Source organism: Alosa sapidissima, chromosome 7 (genome assembly GCF_018492685.1).
Source record: "Alosa sapidissima isolate fAloSap1 chromosome 7, fAloSap1.pri, whole genome shotgun sequence".
Classification (NCBI taxonomy): Eukaryota; Metazoa; Chordata; class Actinopteri; order Clupeiformes; family Clupeidae; genus Alosa; species Alosa sapidissima.
In genome coordinates this window covers 3,345,377-3,370,376 of record NC_055963.1, presented here as the reverse complement: position 1 = coordinate 3,370,376, position 25,000 = coordinate 3,345,377, and the positions used below count along the sequence as shown (strand labels likewise).

The window sequence follows — 25,000 nt, the reverse complement described above, 5'->3', positions numbered from 1 at the left end:
ACCACATTCAAGGACACACACACACACACACACTGGTCCTTCAGCTGCTTCCCTGTTGATAAATCATCGCTCTGATGGGGCAAAATCCAATCCAAAGCACAATTACGTCCATTTACAGTGAATACACACCATGGCTAATAGGATAGATTTGCCCCCATAAAAAAGTGGATCCTAAATTCAGTCTGAAAGTATAGTTCCACCCATTCAAAATGAATCATAGAAGATGATGTGACATACTCTCCCCCAAGGCTATCTATTCACACACACACACACACACACAAACACACTCATAGGCTAGCTATTCTGTCTATTTCTGATTGTATTTGAGGATAATTTTTGGTTAAAAAGCGTCAGCCAAATGTAATGTAATAATAATTCCTCGCGTATTCCCAGCTGCATGAGGCAGCCATCACGACGCCAGGGCCTCCAAAGCCATTCAGTGCAAACCTTGAAACTCTAGCTCAAATGCACGTCGAGCTCCAAGTGTGTGAGGATTAGACAGCGCAGGCACGTCACCATTGACCTGACACGGCTTCTTCCGCAGGTATTTAGTCAGAGAGTTGGCAAGTTAGACATACCTCACCCAAGGACAAGCAGTGATTAAATACTTCACAAAGCCGCTGCCAAACTTTCTTGAACTTGCAGTGAAAGACAGCACACAAGTTGGTAATGGAGGCTCTGCTTGTGTTGAAAAGGACAGCTATGCTTTTCAGATGCCCTAATGTTTTGTGAGACTTAATTTCGAGCTGAATGGACAACAGTCATGTCCTTACACAGTGTCGGCCCCCGTTCAGTGCCAGGAGCAGAACGGACTCCACACACAGGCGGACATTTCAGGCCTTTAATTGATTGGCCTCTCTCGCGCGGGCGGCCGAGACGCGGAGGCATGTCCGAGTGGAGTCCTCGCGGAGCAGAGCGAGCGGTGCGGTGGGGGTTGGAGGGGATCCAGCGGGTCGTCCTCCCGGGAGCAAGTTGGCGAGCCAGCCAGTGAGTGAGCGAGCGATCAGCCTCACGCTTGCCTGGGCTTTACTAAGCGGCAGCCTCCCCCCGCAGTCACTGTCAGGGTCGGGTTTGGCACAGAGGAGAGAGAGAGAGGAGACCAAACTCTCTGAACCCCCCCCCCCCCCCCCCACACACACACACACACACAGACACACACACAGACACACACACATACACATTCACACATTCACTAACTCACTGGAAAGACACTCACTGAACTTTATGAATAATTGAAGCTGAACACACACACACACTCACCCCCTCTATCTCTCGTGCACATAGTCACTCTCTGTTAGTCTCTCTTCATCTCTCTTTGTCTCTCTCTCGCACACACACACGTAGACTCAGACAGAATTGCATGATTACACAGAAACCCAAAAGCTAAATGTAAGTGGCCTCAGTATTCATCCAAAGTATTCCCAATGGTGGCAAAGCAAACAGTCTGAAATAGTACACACCTGTCTGCCCTCTCTCCTTTGCCTCGAAGACAACACCTGTATGGAAGAGGCAGTGGACCTAGTGAGAGGCGGATTAAACCAGAGAGCCTGACAGCTGATTCTAGCCACAGTCCAGCAAGGAGTTCCTTATTGTCAAGGCCAGTAAAGCAGGTGGTTGCATTGTAGAAGGAAATTCTTATTTGACTAGCCCTCTATGGACACACTGGCTGTGGTCCGATTTGGTCCAGAGCCATGTGAGATGTGGTCCTGAGCTGGCTGTGGTCCGATTTGGTCCAGACCCGTGTGCAGAGGCGCACCTTGTCAACAGGCAAGGCAGGCAACTGCTTGGAGTCCCGAGCCGCTAGGGGGCCCCCAACCTGGTCTCAGCGCGTTTGCCGGTGGGTCAAGCGAGAATTTCGTCCATAGAGATTGAACGATGCATTTTGAGTGCTCCTGTCCTGTTGTACAAACAGTATGCCTACATCTGTACATATGTAGGCCCTATGCTATGGCCTTATTAACAGCGGATCTGTGTTCAAAAGAGTTCAAAGAATCTGCACATATTTAGACTACTGTGGTAAACGTCAATCGAGGGTGCAGTGATGACGGATCAACATCGGAGTTTGGCATTTAGCCTACTCAATGAAGTTATAGTAAGCTAATGTTAATTGGCAGAAAGATTGAACATGGTTTGCTACATCTATACAACAGTAAACTTCAGCTAACTAGCGACAGTTACAACTAGTTAAGCAAGGAGATGGTTAACGTTATGTATATAGGGCTGTCAGCCATAACATGTTAATCGCGATGCAGTAAGGACCAAGCATACGCGTTAATTTTTTAGAACCCGATTGACGCAAAGTGCATCAAAAAACACAACATTTCTTCTTTGTTACATTGCTCCGGAACTGTTCATCACAGCAAGATGACACCTTTATTGCGTGACAGAGCAGAAGTGGGGCTTTCCAACGAGACTACGCACTTGTCTGTACGATCAAGTAGCCTATGAAAATAAAAAATAAATCATGAAATTAAATCAAATTGCTTCAAAGTCTATACTTCTCTGCGTTCACCTGCGCACCCATTACTCTCGTTTGAATTACTCGCGAACCCGTGATCGCATAGATATAGCAAGCATATCAGATGAAAGAGGAGACACAGGGCTATCCATTGATACCATGTATATTGATCCTTCTGGCTTATAAAAACAGACGAAGTGACTGCAAAATAATAACGTCATGTACACAAACTGCACACCCATTACTCTCATTTGAATTACTCGTGGACCCGTGATCGGATAGATATGCCACACATGTCAGATGAAAGAGGGGACACAGAGCTATCATTTGATACCAAGTAGATCCTTCTGGGTTATAAAACAGACGAAGTGAAAATAATAACTTCATATAGCTGGACCCCACGTTTTTTGTCTGTTTTTGTGGCAAAGCATGTTTATAATCCAACGCTATCGTGTGTTTCTCTATGGCAAAGCATGTTCATAATCCAGTTTTGAGATCCTAGCAAATTCCTGCATGGCATCCTATTCAAGACTCATCTTTTGCATCCCAATTTGTTCAACAAAGAAACACCTTTTTTGCCTTTACTTTGTTCATGGCAATGCTGTAAAAAGTTGAGAATCATTATGAGTGCATACATGATAGGCACACACAGGCTAACCACAAACTCGGGTCAAGTCAGGTCAGATCAGTTCGTGTCACAGATATGGAGCGCAGAAAAATCATTTTTCATCACTAAATTAAATGCCTTTTATTTCGCACACCACATATGTCTGTAAATTGCTCAGCCCCAGAGAATTCCTCCACCATGGCAATGATATTGCCAGATTCAGGACAGTCTACTCTACACACACATGTAAGGCAAGTTGAGCTGCCAGCTTGCAGTGGTGAGATACATGTCAAAATATAATACTTTTTATAATACGCTTTTTGTATTTTTATTATTTAACATAATAACCTAATAGTGATAACACTTGTCGGTAGGGCCCCCTTGGAATTTTTACTTGGGGCCCCTACAGACTCTAGAATCGACTCTGCCCGTGTGAGATGTGGTCAAGAGCTGGCTGACGTTGAGGCTGTGAGTTCAGCCTGTGGCTCTGTAGAGTCACTGTTCACTGACTTATCTGTGCAGTCCACTGTTGCTATGACATTTACATCAGAATGGACGCGTCCACTGCACTCCATGCTTGAAACACAACGACATGACAACATCCTCTATGACATCACTGGCATAACAAGAAACCTGCTCTGGTCCGTTTGAAGCCAAGATGGTCCGGTTATCACCTGCTTATCTCTTACATAGTGTGCACCTTTTCTGATTTTGGAGTAGGTCAAGATAACAGCAGCCAGCTGTGTATGTAGTAAACTGGTAGTAAACCTGTAGTAAACTGGTAGTAACCTGTAGTAAACCTGTAGTAAACTGGTAGTAAACCTGTAGTAAACCTGTAGTAAACTGCTCCCTGAGTCGTACGGTACAATGACACTCTGGGGTTGTGCTGTCTAGCTAGCGTACCTCCAATCAACCCGCGTGTGGGGTCGTGAGTTCTACACAACAACACCGGTTTCATTAGCATAATGACACTGAGCTGCTGAGACCACCCCCCCCCCCCCCCCCCCCCCCCCCCCTTGAGACCACCCCCCCCTCCCCGACATGCACGTCTTCTACATGATTAGCATGGACGCCTCTCCTGATTGGCTGAAGCAGGGAGGGCATTCACTGTCTGATTACCGAGTCTGGTCACGCAGAGCAGGTCTTTTGGTCCCTTGTTGGCATATCATTATTGGAGAGATTTCTGCAGCTATCTCTCGAAACACTCCCATGTTAACTTCTGGATTACGCTCCTGTGTTAACCTCTGGATTACACACCACTGGATTACGCTACCATGTTAACTTCTGGATTACGCTCCTGTGTTAACCTCTGGATTACGCTCCTGTGTTAACCTCTGGATTACGCTCCTGTGTTAACCTCTGGATTACGCTCCTGTGTTAACCTCTGGATTACACACCACTGGATTACGCTACCATGTTAACCTCTGGATTACACACCACTGAATTACGCTCCTGTGTTAACCTCTGGATTACGCTCCTGTGTTAACATCATTACATTCCTGTGTAAACTTCTGGATTACTACGCTCCTGTGTTAACCTCTGGATTACGCTGTGCCATTCCAAATGCATTTCCTGTGTGTATGAGAGAGAGGTGTTGAGTTAGTGTGTGAGCACTCCTTCAGTCTGTGTGTGAGAGAGAGGTGTTGTATGGGTTTGAGTTAGTGTGTGAGCGCTCCTTCAGAGCAGTCTGTGTGTGTGTGAGAGAGGTGTTGAGTTAGTGTGTGAGCGCTCCTTCAGAGCAGTCTGTGTGTGTGTGAGAGAGGTGTTGTGTTAGTGTGTGAGCGCTCCTTCAGAGCAGTCTGTGTGTGAGAGAAAGGTGTTGTATGGGTGTGAGCGCTCCTGCAGATAGTCTGTGTTTTCACCAGACTGTCTTCATTACCAAAACAACAGCTAATAATATTTATCTGCCGGACCATCTGGCCCACAGCTGATTGTGCCTCAGGGTCTGGTGCTGTGTTTGCGTTGGGAGATTTGGTTTGATTTTAATAAGATCAGACTGTCTAATAATGCCAAACATTCATTCAAGGTCAAACAGAAGCGGCGCCATTCTGTTACAGTCCTGACCTGCTGTGGCTCCACAGGGAAAGTAGATGTGAGAAGAACAAGCACTGAAGCACACACTCTTTCTGAATCAGTTGGGATGTGAGAAGAACAAGCACTGAAGCACACACTCTTTCTTACAGTTTTTTCGCTAACAAGCGCTTACCCATACTTCAGATACTTTTTCTAAACTCTTAACACAGACTCACACCTACAAAACACAATTGGTCAAATGGATAATTTTCTTCTCAAAAACACATTTTGTTAAATATATACTAACTCTTCATTTCAAAACAGAACACATTTTTCTCTGCACACACTAACTTTACCAAAACACTGGAAATCTGACTGAAAATGAAATTATTCTGTCAAAGAATAACACTTGATTTCACTTCACAAGGTACATGCAGTCAATCAAAGTACACCAGGTTTCAAAATACTGGCTATTGTTGACATTACAAAAAACTGCTTAGACTTTTATGTTTCAGTTTTACAGGTATTTGCATACAAAACAGGCTATCCAACTTACAACAATATACACAGACACTGTAACCTCTTACATCACCAAGTGCATTGATGATGTGACCCACACAAAAGACATCATCACTCGGGCTAACTGGAAGCCATGGCTGACAGGGGATGTCCTTAGGCTGCTGAGGGCCAGAGACAAAGCCTACAGAGCTGGGGATGAAGCTGGCATGAGAACAGCGAGAGCCAACCTATCCCGTGGCATCAAGGAAGCAAAAAAGGAATACACTCACAAGATAACCACCCACTTCAAAGACAGCAGGAACGCACAAAGCCTATGGCAGGGCATTCAGGCCATCACGGACTACAAGCCCGCGCCACAGAGCTGTGAGAGCAACATCCCTCTGCTCAACAATCTGAACCGTTTCTTTGCTCGCTTTGAAGCACAAAACAGCACTTGCCCACAGAAGACCCCTCCCCCTCCACACGAGCAGCCCCTGTGCCTCTCTGCCGACAGCGTGAAGAGGACACTTGCTGCTATCAACACCCGTAAGGCAGCAGGCCCAGACAACATCCCAGGTCGTGCGCTGAAGGACTGCGCTGCGGAGCTTATGTCTTCACAGACATCTTTAACACTTCCCTGAAGCAAGCCATCGTCCCATCATGTTTCAAAGCTGCCACCATCATACCTGTGCCAAAGAAAACTGCTCCATCCTGCTTCAATGACTACCGTCCCGTGGCACTGACACCCATCATCATGAAGTGCTTTGAGCGGCTTGTCATGTCACACATCAAATCCATCCCCCCCCCCACCCTGGACCCCTTCCAGTTTGCATACCGAGCCAAACGGTCCACAGAAGATGCAATCTGCTCTGCCCTCCACCCAGCCCTCACCCACCTGGAAAAAAGAGACTCATATGTGAGATTGCTGTTTATAGACTTCAGTTCTGCATTCAACACCATAATACCACAACAACTCATCTGCAAACTTGACAAACTGGGACTCAGTACCTACCTCTGCAACTGGCTACTGGACTTCCTCTGTCAGAGGCCTCAAGTAGTACGTGTTGGCAACAATATCTCAAGCAGCATCACACTGAGCACGGGGGCCCCCCAAGGCTGCGTGCTCAGTCCGCTGCTCTTCACCCTGCTGACGCATGACTGCACTGCAACCTACAGCAACAACCACATAGTGAAATTTGGTGGGTCTCATCACCAAGGGCAACGAGACTCAATACAGGTTGGAGGTCGACCTTCTGACCACGTGGTGCAGGGACAACAACCTCCTGCTGAACGTCAGCAAGACCAAGGAGATTGTTGTTGACTTCCGTAGAGGTCACACCCAACACCTGCCACTGACCATCGACGGTGCTGTGGTGGAGAGAGTGAGCAGCACCAAATTCCTGGGGGTGCACATCAGTGAAGACCTCTCCTGGACCACCAACACTGCATCACTGGCGAAGAAAGCTCAGCGCCGCCTGTACTTCCTGCGGAAACTCAGGCGAGCAAGTGCTCCACCAGCCATCATGACCACATTCTACCGAGGCACCATTGAGAGCATCCTCTCCAGCTGTATCGCTGTGTGGGGCGGAAGCTGCACTGAATACAACAGGAAAGCCCTGCAGCGCATAGTGAACACAGCTGGAAGGATTATTGGTGCTTCTCTCCCCTCCCTGAAGGACATTTACACCTCTCACCTCACCCGCAAGGCGACCACAATTGTGAGTGATGCAAGTCACCCCGCTCACAATTTGTTTGATCTACTGCCCTCTGGGAAGAGGTACAGAAGCCTGCGCTCCCGCACTACCAGACTCACCAACAGCTTCATACACCAGGCTGTTAGGATCCTGAACTCTCTCCCCCCTCTCCCCCCTCCACCCTCAGCTACATAATATCCTGGACTTTTAGACCCAAAATGGCTGCCTTGCACTACTCCACTTGCACTACTCCACTTGTACACTTGCACACTTGCAACTTGTTGTTGTTGTCCTGTTGTCCTGAACACTTCTGAACACACTTCTGCTGCTCTTACATAACTTGCACCACTATGCCACTTGCATACTTAGGTCAAACAAAACTACCTCAGCCATTTATTGGCCTGACTTTTGCACTATTATATTGACTGTCTACTGTATGCACAATTGCACAATTTCTACCAAATTTTGCTGCTCTTATTTCTTCATTGTATGTGCCTTCTTATTTTTACTTTTTATATTGTTTACTTGAATGTTATGTTTGTCTGTGGACCTAATTGGTAAAATATGTCTTGTCTCCACCGTGGGATAGTAGGAAACGCAATTTCGATCTCTTTGTATGTCTTGACATGTGAAGAAATTGACAATAAAGCAGACTTTGACTTTGACTTTGACTTTGATCCACCGTTTTTACACCAAATTTCTTGGTTGGGAATTGTATGTCCACGTGTAATGTTCATATTCAAAAGCATTCCAGTAAAAAGCAAATCATTTTTTTCCCTTTACTGTTTACTACAGGAGGTACAGTAGAAAAACTGAAAAAAGCACAAAATTACTGTATCTAATCTCTGCGATCTTCAGAGTTAGGCCACATGTTTTCATCAACATCGCATCATATATTTTCCTGGGGTCACCTGGGATAAAACCGCTTGGTAGCAGAAGCAGAGCAGAAGCAGAGGTTTTTATACTGTATCTAAGGTTTTGTATATTGTGTTTGCTATTGTGGGATGTTGTGTGTTAACATCTACAGACCTAATGACCCTGTGACCTGCTGTCCTCAGTATCCAATGAGGAGCAGGCTAAGCATTAGTGGAGGTCAAGGGCAGCATACACCTGACCTCAGGTGAACTCTAATCTCTGCACACCTTCGTACACATGAACTGGCCTATATACACCTTTGTGCACATGAAGTACATTGCATCAACCTGAGCTGAGCTATAGACTATCCTCGAAGACCTGAACTACCTGAAGCGCACCTTAGTGCACCTGAACCACGGAGAGCACGCAATGTGTTTGAACTACTAGCTAGAGAACACCTTTATGCATCTCATTACACTTGAGAACACCTGAATTTACCTGAGCAGACCTGGCACACCTGAACTCACGCTAGCACTGTTAAGGTAAACACAGGGCTGGCACACCTGAGCACACCTGTGAGCTGTAAAGGTAAACACAGGGCTGGCACACCTGAGCACACCTGTGAGCTGTAAAGGTAAACACAGGGCTGGCACACCTGAGCACACCTGTGAGCTGTAAAGGTAAACACAGGGCTGGTTGCTGAACTCACGCTAGCACACCTGAGCACACCTGTGAAGCTAAACACAGGGCTGGTTGCTGGAGAGTATGGTTGCTGTAAGGTGGCCCATATATTTATCTGTCAAAGGGGATGAATAATTTAACTAATGACCTGTGTTCCAGCGCGCTTACAGTAGGCTGCAGTACACCACGTCTCATAGACACACACACACACACACACACACACACACACACACATACATACATACACACATACATACACACACACACACACACACACACACACACACACACACACACACACACACACACACACACACACACATACATACACACACACACACACACACACACACACACATGCATGTGTGCACCCCTGACTTACTGTAGTGTGTGCTGATGTCCATAATACCGGAGTGAATCACCATCACCATCATAGCACCACCACCTCCACACCACCACCATCGCAGCAGCACCATCACAGCAGCACCTCAGTGTGAGCTACTGATTAAAGCAGAAGTTTAAAAATGAAATAGAATCCCAGAGCGGCCGTGGGGGGATAAGAGTGGACACGGAGCCGAGTGGACCGGGAGGCACACACCTGTCTGAACAAGCGGCCGGAGCTCACCTGAGAGACAGAGCGGGCACACTGCCAGATGTGATTACATATGAGCAAAGACAGACAGCTGAAGAGACGTAGGGAGAGCGAGAGAGAGATGGATAGAGAAAGAGAGAGAAAGAGAGAGAAAGAGAGAGAATAAGGAATAAGAGAGTGAAAATAGTGATTATGTTAGGTAGGAGAGAGAGAGGGAGAGGGAGGAGGAGGAGAGAGAGGGAGAGGGAGGAGGAGAGAGAGAGAGGAGGAGCGAGAGAGAGAGAGAGAGAGAGAGAGAGAGAGAGAGAGAGAGAGAGAGGGAGGGAGAGGGAGGAGGAGAGAGAGAGAGAGAGTTCAAAGAGAAAGAAAAGAAGGAGAGAGAGAAGAGGTGAGACATAAGAGAAGAAGAAGAGAGAGGGAGGCAAAGAAGAGAGGGATAGAAATGTAGATGGATAGAGTGAGAGATTGAGAATAAAAAGGAAGAGAGGGAGAGATGAGGAGGACAAACCAATCAGAGACTGAACTGAGAAAGAGGAGGAGTAGAGAGAGAGGAGAAAGAGGAGAGGTAGAGAGAGAGAGAAGGAGAAAGAGGATAGAAAGAGGAAAGCAGGAAGAGGGGGGTAAAGAGAGAGAGATGGAGAAAGAGGAGAGTGAATGAGAAGACAGACAGAAGGCAGAGACATGAGAGAAAGGGAGAAAGGGAGAGAAACAGACATGAGAGAAAAAGCAAGATGAGAGAGAGTGAAAAGATGGACAGAGTATGGAGAAGTGAAAAGATGGACAGAGTATGGAGAAGTGCAAAGATGGAGAGAGTATGGAAAAGATGGAGAGAGTATGGAGAAGTGAAAAGATGGAGAGAGTATGGAAAAGTTATAAGATGGAGAGAGTATGGAAAAGATGGAGAGAGTATGGAGAAGTGAAAAGATGGAGAGAGTATGGAGAAGTGAAAAGATGGAGAGAGTATGGAGAAGTGAAAAGATGGAGAAGAAATCACACGAGTAGATGCAGAAAGATGGAGAGAAAGAAAAAAGAGAGAGCACTATTTCTCCAGCTGCTGCTGTGCTGCTCTGCTGCTGTGCTGCTCTGCTGCTGCTCTGCTGTGCTACTCTGCTGCTGCTCTGCTGCTGTGCTGTGCTGCTGTGCTGCTGCTCTGCTGCTGTGCTGCTCTGCTGCTGTGCTGTGCTGCTGTGCTGCTGTGCTGCTGCTCTGCTGCTGTGCTGTGCTGCTGTGCTGCTGCTCTGCTGCTGTGCTGCTCTGCTGCTGTGCTGTGCTGCTGTGCTGCTGTGCTGCTGCTCTGCTGCTGTGCTGTGCTGCTGTGCTGCTGCTCTGCTGCTGTGCTGTGCTGCTGTGCTGCTCTGCTGTGCTGCTGTGCTGTGCTGCTGTGCTGCTCTGCTGCTGTGCTGCTGTGCTGCTGCTCTGCTGCGCTGTGCTGCTGTGCTGCTCTGCTGTGCTGCTGTGCTGTGCTGCTGTGCTGCTCTGCTGCTGTGCTGCTGTGCTGCTGCTCTGCTGCGCTGCTGCGCTGCTGTGCTGCTCTGCTGTGCTGCTCTGCTGTGCTGCTGTGCTGCTCTGCTGCTGTGCTGCTGTGCTGCTGCTCTGCTGCGCTGCTGTGCTGCTGTGCTGCTCTGCTGTGCTGCTGTGCTGTGCTGCTGTGCTGCTGCTCTGCTGCTCTGCTGCGCTGCTGTGCTGTGCTGCTGTGCTGCTCTGCTGTGCTGCTGCTCTGCTGCGCTGCTGTGCTGCTGTGCTCTGCTGTGTTGCTGTGCTGCTGTGCTGCTGTGCTGTGCTGCTGTGCTGCTCTGCTGCTCTGCTGTGCTGCTCTGCTGTGCTGCTCTGCTGCTCTGCTGCTGTGCTGCTGCTGTGCTGCTGCTCTGCTGTGCTGCTGTGCTGCTGTGCTGCTGTGCTGTGCTGCTGTGCTGCTGTGCTGCTGCTGTGCTGCTGCTCTGCTGTGCTGCTGTGCTGCTGTGCTGTGCTGCTGTGCTGCTGTGCTGCTGCTCTGCTGCTGTGCTGCTCTGCTGCTGTGCTGCTGTGCTGCTGTGCTGCTCTGCTGTGCTGCTGTGCTGTGCTGCTGTGCTGCTCTGCTGCTGTGCTGCTGTGCTGCTGCTCTGCTGCGCTGTGCTGCTGTGCTGCTCTGCTGTGCTGCTGTGCTGTGCTGCTGTGCTGCTCTGCTGCTGTGCTGCTGTGCTGCTGCTCTGCTGCGCTGCTGTGCTGCTGTGCTGCTCTGCTGCTGTGCTGCTGTGCTGCTGCTCTGCTGCGCTGCTCTGCTGCTCTGCTGTGCTGCTGTGCTGTGCTGCTGTGCTGCTGCTCTGCTGCTCTGCTGCGCTGCTGTGCTGTGCTGCTGTGCTGCTGTGCTGCTCTGCTGTGCTGCTGTGCTGCTGTGCTGCTGCTCTGCTGCGCTGCTGTGCTGCTGTGCTCTGCTGTGTTGCTGTGCTGCTGTGCTGCTGTGCTGCTGTGCTGTGCTGCTGTGCTGCTCTGCTGCTCTGCTGTGCTGCTCTGCTGTGCTGCTGTGCTGCTCTGCTGCTCTGCTGCTGTGCTGCTGCTGTGCTGCTGCTGTGCTGTGCTGCTGTGCTGCTGTGCTGCTGTGCTGTGCTGCTGTGCTGCTGTGCTGCTGCTCTGCTGCTCTGCTGTGCTGCTGTGCTGTGCTGCTGTGCTGCTGTGCTGCTCTGCTGTGCTGCTGTGCTGCTGTGCTGCTCTGCTGCTGTGCTGCTGTGCTGTGCTGTGCTGTGCTGCTGTGCTGCTGTGGTGTGCTGTGCTGTGCTGCTGTGCTGCTGTGCTGCTGTGCTGTGCTGCTCTGCTGTGCTGCTGTGCTGCTGTGCTGTTGCTCTGCTGTGCTGCTGTGCTGCTGTGCTGCTCTGCTGTGCTGCTGTGCTGCTGCTCTGCTGTGCTGCTCTGCTGTGCTGCTGCTCTGCTGCTGTGCTGTGCTGCTGTGCTGCTGCTCTGCTGTGCTGCTCTGCTGCTGTGCTGCTGTGCTGCTGCTCTGCTGCGCTGCTGTGCTGCTGTGCTGCTCTGCTGTGCTGCTGTGCTGTGCTGCTGTGCTGCTGCTCTGCTGCTCTGCTGCGCTGCTGTGCTGTGCTGCTGTGCTGCTGTGCTGCTCTGCTGTGCTGCTGTGCTGCTGCTCTGCTGCGCTGCTGTGCTGCTGTGCTCTGCTGTGTTGCTGTGCTGCTGTGCTGCTGTGCTGCTGTGCTGTGCTGCTGTGCTGCTCTGCTGCTCTGCTGTGCTGCTCTGCTGTGCTGCTGTGCTGCTCTGCTGCTCTGCTGCTGTGCTGCTGCTGTGCTGTGCTGCTGTGCTGCTGTGCTGCTGTGCTGTGCTGCTGCTCTGCTGCTCTGCTGTGCTGCTGTGCTGTGCTGCTGTGCTGCTGTGCTGCTCTGCTGTGCTGCTGTGCTGCTCTGCTGCTGTGCTGCTGTGCTGTGCTGTGCTGTGCTGCTGTGCTGCTGTGGTGTGCTGTGCTGTGCTGCTGTGCTGCTGTGCTGTGCTGCTCTGCTGTGCTGCTGTGCTGCTGTGCTGCTGCTCTGCTGTGCTGCTGTGCTGCTGTGCTGCTCTGCTGTGCTGCTGCTCTGCTGCGCTGCTGTGCTGTGCTGCTCTGCTGTGCTGCTGTGCTGCTGTGCTGCTGTGCTGCTGTGCTCTGCTGCTCTGCTGTGCTGTGCTGTGCTGTGCTGCTCTGCTGCTGTGCTGCTGTGCTGCTGTGCTCTGCTGCTCTGCTGTGCTCTGCTGTGCTGCTGTGCTGCTGTGCTGCTGTGCTCTGCTGCTCTGCTGTGCTGTGCTGTGCTGCTGTGCTGCTGTGCTGCTGTGCTCTGCTGTGCTGCTGTGCTGTGCTGTGCTGCTGTGCTGCTGTGGTGTGGTGTGCTGTGCTGTGCTGCTGTGCTGCTGTGCTGTGCTGTGCTGTGCTGTGCTGCTGTGCTGCTGTGCTGCTATGCTGCTGTGCTGTGCTGCTCTGCTGTGCTGCTGTGCTGCTCTGCTGTGCTGCTGTGCTGCTGCTCTGCTGTGCTGCTGTGCTGTGCTGCTCTGCTGTGCTGCTCTGCTGTGCTGCTGTCTTGTGTTGTGCTGTGCTCTGCTGTAATCCAGTGCTGTGCTGCTGCCTTGTGTTGTGTTGTGCTGTGCTGTAATCCAGTGTTGTGCTGCTGTCTTGTGTTGTGTTGTGCTCTGCTGTAATCCTGTGATGTGCTGCTGTCTTGTGTTGTGTTGTGCTGTGCTGTAATCCTGTGATGTGCTGCTGTCTTGTGTTGTGTTGTGCTCTGCTGTAATCCTGTGATGTGCTGCTGTCTTGTGTTGTGTTGTGCTGTGCTGTAATCCTGTGATGTGCTGCTGTCTTGTGTTGTGTTGTGCTGTGCTGTGCTGTGTTGTGCTGCTGTCTTGTGTTGTGTTGTGCTGTGCTGTCTTGTGTTGTGTTGTGCTCCGCTGTAATCCAGTGATGTGCTGCTGTCTTGTGTTGTGTTGTGCTCCGCTGTAATCCAGTGATGTGCTGCTGTCTTGTGTTGTGCTGTGCTCTGCTGTCTTGTGCTGCTGTCTTGTGTTGTGTTGTGCTCTGCTGTAATCCTGTGATGTGCTGCTGTCTTGTGTTGTGTTGTGCTCTGCTGTAATCCTGTGATGTGCTGCTGTCTTGTGTTGTGTTGTGCTGTGCTGTGCTGTGTTGTGCTGCTGTCTTGTGTTGTGTTGTGCTGTGCTGTGCTGTGTTGTGCTGCTGTCTTGTGTTGTGTTGTGTTGTGTTTTGCAGAGCCGGACAGTAACGGAGTACATTTACTTGAGTACAGTACTTGAGTACAATTTTGAGGGATCTGTACTTTACTCGAGTATCATTTTTGGGGAGTACTCATGACTTTACTCAAGTACATTTGAGAGGCAAATATTGTACTCTTTACTCCACTACATTTCTATCCATAACCGTGAGTACCCGTTACTTCTTCTAAAAAAAAGGAAAAAAGAAAAATCTTGGAAACCCTCAATTTGTTGTTTCCCTCTCAAACGTGATTGGATTGTGTAGGCGCCACTGATTGGGACAGCCTATCAGCAATCACCTTTAGCTTTCCACCAAAGTCAATTGCATGGTCAGATTTAGATAAGAGATGAAACCATGGACGAAACAATTGATAAAGATGCATCAGGTCCATCCCGGGAATGTGCCAAACCGTGGCCCCACCTCGCCAGACTATTTCAATTTTCTGAACAAGTTAATGATAGTTTTCGCTTCAATGTTGCTGTGTGTTGTGTTGTGTGTGTTGCGCTGTGCTGCTGTGTGTGTTGCTGTGTGCTGCTGTGTGTGTTGCTGTGTGTTATGTTGCTGTGTGTTGTGTTGCTGTGTGTTGGTCTGTGCTGCTGTGTGTGTTGCTGTGTGTTGTGTTGCTGTGTGTTGTGTTGCTGTGTGTGTTGCTGTGTGTTGTGTTGCTTTGTGTTGTGGTGTGTTGCGCTGTGCTGCTGTGTGTTGTGTTGCTGTGTGTTGCGCTGTGCTGCTGTGTGTGTTGCTGTGTGTTGTGTTGCTGTGTGTTGCTGTGTGTTGTGTTGCTGTTTGTGTTGCTGTGTGTTGTGTTGCTGTGTGTTGCTGTGTGTTGTGTTGCTGTGTGTGTTGCTGTGTGGTGTGTTGCTGTGTGTTGTGTTGCTGTGTGTTGCTGTGTGTTGTGTTGTGTGTGTTGCGCTGTGCTGCTGTGTGCTTCTGCTGTGTGTTGTGTTGCTGTGTGTTGTGCTGTGCTGCTGTGTGTGTTGCTGTGTGCTGCTGTGTGTGTTGCTGTGTGTTGTGTTGCCGTGTGTTGTGTGTGTTGCGGTGTGCTGCTGTGTGTTGTGTTGCTTTGTGTTGCTGTGTGTTGTTTTGTGTGTGTTGCGCTGTGCTGCTGTGTGTGTTGCTGTGTGCTGCTGTGTGTGTTGCTGTGTGTTGTGCTGTGCTTCTGTGTGTGTTGCTGTGTGTTGTGTTGCTGTGTGTTGCTGTGTGTTGTGTTGCTGTGTGTTGTGTTGCTTTGTGTGCTGCTGTGTGTTGTGTTGCTGTGTGTTGTGTTGCTGTGTGTTGCTGTGTGTTGCACTGTGCTGCTGTGTGTATTGCTGTGTGTTGTTGTGTGTTGCACTGTGCTGCTTTGTGTGTATTGCTGTGTGTTGTTGTGTGTTGCACTGTGCTGCTGTGTGTGTTGCTGTGTGTTGTGTTGCTGTGTGTTGTGTTGCTGTTTGTGTTGCTGTGTGTTGTGTTGCTGTGTGCTGCTGTGTGTGTTGCTGTGTGTGTTGCTGTGTGGTGTGTTGCTGTGTGTTGTGTTGCTGTGTGTTGCTGTGTGTTGTGTTGTGTGTGTTGCGCTGTGCTGCTGTGTGCTGCTGCTGTGTGTTGTGTTGCTGTGTGTTGTGCTGTGCTGCTGTGTGTGTTGTTGTGTGCTGCTGTGTGTGTTGCTTTGTGTTGTGTTGCTGTGTGTGTTGCTGTGTGTTGTGTTGCCGTGTGTTGTGTGTGTTGCGGTGTGTTGCTGTGTGTTGTGTTGCTTTGTGTTGCTGTGTGTTGTTTTGTGTGTGTTGCGCTGTGCTGCTGTGTGTGTTGCTGTGTGCTGCTGTGTGTGTTGCTGTGTGTTGTGTTGCTGTGTGTTGTGCTGTGCTTCTGTGTGTGTTGCTGTGTGTTGTGTTGCTGTGTGTTGCTGTGTGTTGTGTTGCTGTGTGTTGCTGTGTGTTGTGTTGCTTTGTGTGCTGCTGTGTGTTGTGTTGCTGTGTGTTGTGTTGCTGTGTGTTGCTGTGTGTTGCACTGTGCTGCTGTGTGTATTGCTGTGTGTTGTTGTGTGTTGCACTGTGCTGCTTTGTGTGTATTGCTGTGTGTTGCACTGTGCTGCTGTGTGTGTTGCTGTGTGTTGCACTGTGCTGCTGTGGCCAATTGATTGGCACCTCAGAGTCTGAAACATCAGGATGAGGATTCAGTCCCCGCTGGGCTTATTATACACACCTTAGCCCTACAGAACCAGCGCTCCACCTAATCATGCCACGTAAACACACATACACATGCTCACACACACACACACACACACACACATGCTCACACACACATACACACATACACACATACACACACACATGCTCACACACAACAAAACTTATCCTTGCAATTAGTGGCTCTGCACGGGTGGTTTGTGTGTGTGTGTGTGTGTGTGTGTGTAAGAGCTGCTTTTACGGTTGTCCAGGAAGTAAAGATTGACGGATTGAAATGCATGCCTCACACTGCCTGATGTGTGTGCGTGTGTGTGTGTGGATCCAGCATGCTGGTGTGTATAGGTAGTAACCTCCTGAAGGTTAATGGTCACATTACTCTGTGCAGCTCTGTTTTTCATGCATATTCCAACAGCGCTTTATTTTATTCATTATTTTGCTGTTTTTCTCCAACTTGATCATCCCCATTCGTGCTCCAAAAACTAATCCATATGTATGGTTCAGCCTAATTACATTTGTGTGTGTGTGTGTGTGTGTGTGTGTGTGTGTGTGTATGTGTGTGTGTGTGTGTGACAGACAGGCGAGCAGGTCGGGATGGCGTCTCATAAACAACTCATTTGTGTATGGTTAGTTTTGCTTGGCCAGAGCTGACTGTCCACACCTCCTGACAAGAATACTCGTCCACAGCCTGGCAGAGACGTGACGGATTCCTACGTTCCAGGTGAGAGGGGACAGATTCCTACGTTCCAGGTGAGACGGGACGGATTCCTACGTTCTAGGGGAGATTGAGAACAGGTGTGAGGACATTTCATTCACTTCCGATTTCCAAGGAGTGTAACCAACAGAGAAATTAAACTTAAATTGGTACATTAAACTCCTATCAGAATCTTTTCAGACGTACAGGAAACACATCCTCCTTGTAAACGAAATGCTGTAGTTCACTCAGTTCGAAAGACAATACTGTATACATCTGAGACATTTAAAACTGACTGTAGGAGCCGCATTTGAGTTTATTTTTGGTTTCGTAATTTACTTATAGTTGTCTTTTCCGTTGCATTGGAGAGTGCTCCTTCTGCAGGTGCTACCCTATAAATTGGGGCGTGTAGCGCATGACGAGGAGAAGGCGTGCCAGCAGATACGGACTTTGACCTTTGACCTCGGCCTGGATCTCCGTTCCCGGAGCTCGGCCTGTGCGAGAAAGCAGAACTCCGCTACAAAGACATATTTAAGGACATTTAAAACAATTTGCAACTTTATTTTGTTATTATTAGCGTGAGCAATTACTCCTCGAGCAAGATAGTGAATTATGTTGACATGTTTATGTTTTTTTGTTTGTAGCCTGCCATTACTAGCCTATGTCGTAGCTAGGGTTAGCTAACAACTTGACACACAACGAACAAGCGAATGTTACAGTAACGTTATGAATCACAGACTGTGAAAAGCATGAACTATAGTACTGTACTGATACATTCTATATCCGTTTATTTTTCGATATACGTGCATCGTTAGATATCTTCAGGTGAATCAACGGTAGGGAGAGGGAGAGCAAGAGGGAGAGCAAGAGGATGAGGACAGAGAGACAGTGGATCGGTGGGAGCTAGGCGAGGAGGACGAGGAAGAGGAGAACCACGACGAGGAAGACGCCCGGCAGCTACAAGAGACGATCTTGAAAGAATCAAAGGTTTCCAAAGGCAGAGAAGAGAAGCGACAGGTTTGTATAATTTATATGGCTAGCTGCAGCAATTAATTTTCATTCTCTGCGCAATCCTATCCTATGTAGCGAAAGTCACAACGTAAGCTAATTGAGTGTTTTTGTAAACAAATGTCTATAGAAAATGTTGCAGAGATTCATGTTTCTTTTGCACACCAATACAGTTCTCTTTTGTCAACATTGAGACATGGGATCCCTGCATTGCCTCCAGTGCATTATATGTTGTTCAACTTGTTGGCTACATAGGCCTAGGTCTACCTAATACCTACCTTTATGCCTAATGGCCTAACCCTATCTTATTTCCTTTCATTTCTTCAGAGACTTCTGCAGGAGATGAGCCTTGAGGATCACAGACGCCTCACAGCTGGACTGTTGGAGAGGCAGCCGGGTCTGATCTTTAATCTATTGATGGAGCATCAGCAAAGACATGGTGCCCCCACATCTGCAGAGGTATCGGGGGTACCTTGGTGTACCTGTGGCCACTGCAGAGACATGCCTACGGACAGGGAGCGGAAATGCTGTGGACAAGACCCTGCTCACTGTGTGAGCCTCCTGCCACATTTTACGCAGTACTGCCTGGATGAGGGTTATCTGCGGATACATAGGCAGTATCGGGAGGATCTCACAGCATTTGGAGATGTAAGGGAGCCCGGTGATGACAAAAGGCATGCAGCTTATAGACACTTTATTTTCTGGCAGCATGGCTCATTAGGACAGGGGAACAGGAGAGTGATTCCCAGCTGCTGTGTTTGCAGGATTAGGGGAAAATTCCCAGACCCTCAGGGACAATACACTGGCTACATTCCAGGGATCTAAGAGATTGCCATTAGTATTTTGTGAATATTGTAAATAGTTATATTTATATCTATTTATATACTTTGTATTCTTTGGAGTTCTGTTGACTTCTAACTTTGTTACAAAGATTAAAAGATTTGTTATTTGACTTGTGCTGTATTTGTTCTGCACTATGGAGAGAAAAATGTCAAAATTAGGTGCAATAACAATTTGATACACAACACAATTTAAATGAATGTTGTTTGAAAACTCCAGTATAGATTTATTTATGTTTACAGAAAAAAAAACCTCATGTATCCACAAACACCAGCAAAACAACAGCTCAATCTGCCTCCAAGTTGGTAGCAGCATGGAAGGCTGATCCTGTGAAAGACAAGGAGTGCCATTAGTCATGTGGACAGAATGGATTATCATTAACATGCATACACACAATTCAGTATCGGTTAGAGGCAAAGGTAATGAGCTGAAATAGCATGTAGATGTTTGTCACTTACCCAGACCTCTGCTGACCTGTGTCCGTACCAACTCTGATGTCGGTGGTGGAGGTATCGGGGGCACAACACCAAGCCGCCTGGGGTCATCCGGGCGTAGGGTCCTCTTTCGCGGCATTCCAACTCCACTTGTGACTCTCTCTTTCAAGATGCGTGCTTGCAACTCATGGATGTAACCATATGATTTCTCACACTTCAAGGCGTAAAGGCTATATCTTCTTGCATTTTTGTTGTACTTCTTCCAAAAACTTCATTAAAAAAAGACAATTAGTCATTATGACAACTAAATTGTCATACTTGTAAGACAACATGAATATGCAATTATTTGAATACAACAGAAATTTTGATGAGAGTCTGACATACACTTGTTGGCCCTCTGCCGTCCTGTATGTTGGCCGTTCACCGTGGAAATTGTAGTCCAGTGCTGCGAGCAAAACTCTTGAATCATACACTCGAGGAGTGAAGGCCTGGTGCTTGCTGGCATACATCAGAATATGATTCTGAAATTATTCAAGATGTGCTGTTGATCTGGATGAATAAAAAAGAAAAATTAGAGCCAAACACACACACACACGATTTACGGCACGATGTGACAGCTCTTTAACCCTCATGTCCCCACACTTCACCTGAAGCGCAGATACTTGTGAACCTCCTTCTGCCAGCGTTTGTCCTTCTGACAAGGTTGCCTTTTTAATTCCCTTTTTCGCTTTTTTGGCGACGATGATTCCTTCTCCTGTGGCTCGGCATACGTATGATCTTCCATTTGTAAAGTGCAATGCAGGCTTTTAAATTTGCCGGGGAAGTGACAAGTGAGCTCTCGCTTATTATAGCTGGTTTCAGTCACGTGACGCTGGCTCTGAACGAAAACGCGTTGTGGATTAGCTAAACAGGTAGGCTAGTGCTTTCTGTCCCTCTATGCGATTGTAGTTTTTCAAGATGGCGGAACGACATGGAAACCTCCGTGGATTTACCCGTCCTATGTATATACAGATAAGAAATTCTTCGCTTACGAGGAGAAGTCAGATCATTGGCAGAGGTAATTTTACACCAATGAGGACACATTTATGAATGAAGAAATTGATTTTAGCTAATAAAATACTTAAAATACTACACAATGTCCCTTTAAGACTGACATCACACACATGAGACATTTAACACTGACATCACACAAATGAGACATTTAACACTGACATCACACATATGAGACATTTAACACTGGGGCAGCCCTGGCCTACTGGTTAGGGCTTTTGGGCTAGTAACCGAAGGGTTGCCAGTTCGATCCCCGACCCAGTAGGAAAAATGTGGGCAGGGGAAGTGGTTGAGCACTGCTCTCCTATGCCCACATCTACGGCTGAAGTGCCCTTGAGCAAGGCACCTAACCCCTCACTGCTCCCAGAGCGCCGCTGTAGCAGGCAGCTCACTGCTCCAGGTTAGTGTGTGCTTCACCTGAGTGTGTGTTCACTGTGTGCTGTGTGTGTTTCACTAATTCACGGATTGGGATAAATGCAGAGACCACATTTCAAAAGAGTATATACTTATACTGACAAGACACATCTGAGACATTCAACACTGACGGCAGCATTGGTTGTGCTGAACTGTGCTGCTAACTGTGCACTCCATGCTAAATAAGCAGATGTGGTCCCTGGGTTTTAGCTCATTCACCAGACTCACCTGCAGAGAAGGCTGATGCGGGTTCTAAAGCCTGGCCAGACTCACCTGCAGAGAAGGCTGACTGATGCGTGTTCTAAAGCCTAGGGGCGTGGAAGGCGCCTCTCAGAACTGCAGAAGAGCCGTGGGGCTCGAAACGTTCCTGTAACGCATAAAGAATCTTAAATGGGAGCTCCCTGGTGTGCGGATAATCTCTCTCTCAGTACTACTCCGTATCTGCTTGAATCCAGCTCTGCCACCTGCACGCACAGCACCCTCAGGAGACTTGGATGGAGGTCAAAGTTCACACTCGGCCAGCAGTTTCATCCAGTTTCCCCTTCAGCTTCCCTATAGGCCATAGACAGCCCCCCAATAAAAGAAATGCTGGTCATCACGTTCTATGAGGGCCGCTGGAATCAGCCCTCCCACACACACACACACACACACACACATCACCCCCTGTGTTGGCCATAGGCCTCAGTCTGCATGAGCAAGTCCAGGCTACAATAGGATATGTAGGATATCAACACATGATCCCTGCTGACCAGTAGAAACAGTTGAGACACTGCAGCAGACCTGACCATGATCCCCTCCCTGCTCTCAGCACGGACAGACAGGTGCAGCCTGGAATGAATGTTGTGACCTGACAACAAGGTCTGGTCAGATGAAAATGAGCATATTAAATTTCAATCAGTCCTCTGCTACAGACATTATAAAAGACTTCTAAATCTTCCATTAGAGATAAGTGGATCAGTGGTTCACAAGCCTCCCCTCTTGTTCTGAGGTTAAGACATGAGATTGCTCCCTTTCAGCGGGGCCCTGCACGCAACCCCATTTATGATTGCTACCACCGAACACCCGCCTGACTGACTGGCTGGCTGTCATTTCTCCTCGCGCTGGCGGGCTTTACCATGAGACAGCGCGCGCTTCCCGCTCAGGTGATCCTTCATTCAAATGATCCGTTCATCTCGAGGTGCTTAAGCGCCCCGCCAGTCATAAGGCGCCTATTAATCACACGTAAGTGTGCAGTCATTAGCGAGATTATTTTCATCCAAGTCACATCTGAGACCGTGTAAAGGAAGACAGGAAATCGTTTACGGAGCCGGGGCAGGTGCAGAACAGTGCGTTACATTTCACTTTAAAGCGTTTTATTAATAATCGTTAATATAAGGGCATATTCAGAAGACTAATTGTGTTTTTCATGACATAATGTGCCCTAAATAAAGAATAGCCAAGAAGTGAGCAGGGCGGTAGTAAACTAAAAATAAAACCAGTTATTTGCTATTAAGTAGGTCTGTTCTATTTCAATAGTTTTCAGTAGTATTCTTAAGAGGGAACAGGCTATTTCCTTGACACGTTCTCGTTTAAGGTTGGCAGATAAGCCAGTACTGGCTCGTTGAGTACCTCTCTCTCTCTCTCTCTCTCTCTCTCTCTCTCTCTCTCTATGTGTGTGTGTGTGTGTGAGAGAGGGGGGGGGGAGAGAGAGAGAGGGGGGGTTTGTGAGAAGCAGCTGAGCTAAAGAGAGTAGGAGGAGGGAGTGTGTGTTGAGAGCGAGAGAGACAGAGAGAGAGAGAGAGAGACGCATCGTGAGATACGGCGCAGGACTCTCACCTCCGTCCGTCATCCGAACATCCTGCGCGAGGGACACCGCTAAAAGAGCTCCGTTTCCCTGAGCCATTTCTGCGCGCGGGGAGCGAACGAGCGCAAGCAGGATTCTCACCTTTCCGCGCGAGCTGCGAAAACCACACGATGGAAAAACTAAAAGTGTGACATACTTCCACCCATTTTTTTTTATCATTTGCGATGGTTTGAGGAAAACGTATACGCTAACTGCAATTTTATTTCAGTATTTTGAACTTCACGCCTGGGCTTTTTTTTTATTCAGGACTATAGAGGCTTCCGTCGCTGCTTTGGCCAGGTTTATTTCATATGGGTAAGTGAGTTACAATATGTTTTACACACCATTAACCAGAATACACGTCTTTAGTTCAAGGTTAAATGCACAGTGCTGATAGCCTAAATGAACTGCACTAACAAGCAATCTGTGCAGTCGACCGTAAATTATTATTTTAAATCGGGGTTTTTCAAAATATTATAGGTCAGTGAAATGTGTTAATGTCCAGTGAACTGGTTAAACATTGCGTTTCAGAACGTGTCGTTATTTGACTTAACTCGGGTACTGGTTGTGTTCGTGGGTGAATGCTTCTGACGACAACGTCACGATATTTTTGAGGCTTTGGAAATGCGTAGATAAAATACCCAACCGATTTAAACCTTTGAACGTGTTCGGATAAACTGGTGCTGTAATGCCAACTGCATACACTAGCCAAATGTTTAAGAGGCTCCTTCTCTCTCTTTTATAGTTTGGTATCAACAGGTACCAAACCTCTCGCTTCCATATGTAGGCAAAACGTTAACTTTGTACTCTAAACACATAAAGACACACTTCAAGCTCTGTCCAAGAGATTACACCAGCCAGTACGGTTAAATTGTCAACGGCAACAACGCAAAATCGACCTAGGCTACCTCACAGGAGTTTATAGGCTAGATCATAATATTTTGTTTATGTAATAGCTCCTCGAAGTGTCATACTTCTCGCTAGATGTTACATAAAACTGCTATGCTGTCGGCAGGTTACTACATTTTAATGCAAATCAGTTTGGGAACATCGCATTGTGTGGGCAAGCGTGACTTCGACTCTGTCCGCATATCGCCAGCCATTTCCAGCGGAGTGAAACCAAAGCATAACCCTTTAGATTAGGTCAAAGAACTGCGCGTGTGTGTGTGTGTGTGTGTGTGTGTGTGTGTGCGCATGTGTGTAGGCTATGCATGTGTGCCTGTGTTGCACACGCAGAGGGTGTATTCTCTTGATTTCACACATGAGTTTATATAGATGATGATAAATCAGAAGCAGCCGCTCTCGCCACACACACACACACACACACACACACACATGCACAGACACACAGACACACACACAGACACACACACACACACACAGACACACACACACACACACACACACACACACACACACACACACACACACACACACACATGCACACACATGCACAGACACACACACACACACAGACACACACACATGCACACACACACACACACACACAACACAACAGCATAGTCCAGTGCAGCTGAGTGAATGATTTGTCATTGATTATTCTCCTTATCTCATTCTTTTTCTTGTGATGTTTTGCTCTCCTTTCCTCCCTTTCTCTCCTTTATTCTCTACTTCCTCTCTTTCCTCTCCTTTATTCTCTCCTTCCTCTCTTTCCTCTCCTTTATTCTCCTTTCCTCTCTTTCTCTCCTCATTTATTCTGTGTGTGTGTGTGGTTCTCTTTCCTCTGCGTGTGTGTGTGTGGTTTTCTTTCCTCTGTTTGTGTGTGTATGGTTCTCTTTCCTCTGTGTTTGTGTGTGTATGGTTCTCTTTCCTCTGTGTGTGTGTGTGTGGTTCTCTTTCCTCTGTGTGTGTGTGGGGGGTTATCTTTCCTCTGCGTGTGTGTGTGTGTGTGTATGGTTCTATTTCCTCTGTATGTGTGTGTGGGGGGTTATCTTTCCTCTGCGTGTGTGTGTGTGTGTGTATGGTTCTCTTTCCTCTGTGTGTGTGTGTGGTGATACATTGCACTTAATTTGTCTGTCCTCCTCCCCCCCTCTTTCTCTCGGCCTCTCTCACTCTTCCTTTCCTTATCTGTGTTCTATTCTATCTCTTTCCCTCCCTCTCTCTCTTTCTCTCTCTCTCTTTCCCTCTCTCTCTCTCTCTCTTTCTCTCTCTCTCTCTTTCTCTCCCTCTCTCTTTCCCTCCCTCTCTCTCTTTCCCTCTCTCTCTCTCTTTCTCTCTCTCTCTCTTTCCCTCCCTCTCTCTCTTTCCCTCTCTCTCTCTCTTTCTCTCTCTCTTTCTCTTTTTTCCTTTTTTATTCACCCTTTTTTTCTCCCCATTCCCATTTTTTATGTCCCACCCCCACTCTGACTCCCTCCCTCTTTCTCTCTCTCTCTCTCTCTCTCTCTCTCTCCCTCCCTCCATCCCTCTCTCCCTGCCTCTTTCCCCCTCTCTCCCTCTCTCTCTCCCTTCATCT

The 25,000-nt window shown here is 48.1% G+C and overlaps 2 protein-coding genes across 6 annotated transcripts in view; both read left to right on the top strand.

Annotated features, from left to right (window-relative positions):
- The window catches only part of LOC121713243, a 30,123-nt gene extending 11,328 nt beyond the window's left edge, over positions 1–18,795 (top strand). The window contains exons 3-5 of the mRNA XM_042097737.1: positions 16,953–17,015; positions 17,800–17,976; positions 18,295–18,795. Coding sequence (XP_041953671.1) covers positions 16,953–17,015; positions 17,800–17,976; positions 18,295–18,792 — 738 coding nt within the window. The 3' untranslated portion in view covers positions 18,793–18,795. The remainder of the gene's footprint in view (positions 1–16,952; positions 17,016–17,799; positions 17,977–18,294) is intronic.
- Positions 18,796–21,881: 3,086 nt separating this feature from the next.
- The window catches only part of kcnd3 (potassium voltage-gated channel, Shal-related subfamily, member 3), a 111,759-nt gene continuing 108,640 nt past the window's right edge, over positions 21,882–25,000 (top strand). For 2 of the 5 annotated variants that reach the window (XM_042098521.1, XM_042098517.1), the window contains exon 1: positions 22,457–22,842. The gene's annotated coding sequence lies outside the window, so the exon portion shown is untranslated. Of the gene's footprint in view, positions 21,927–22,456; positions 22,843–25,000 lie in introns of those variants that run through there. The other 3 variants (XM_042098518.1, XM_042098520.1, XM_042098519.1) reach the window with 3 other exon arrangements.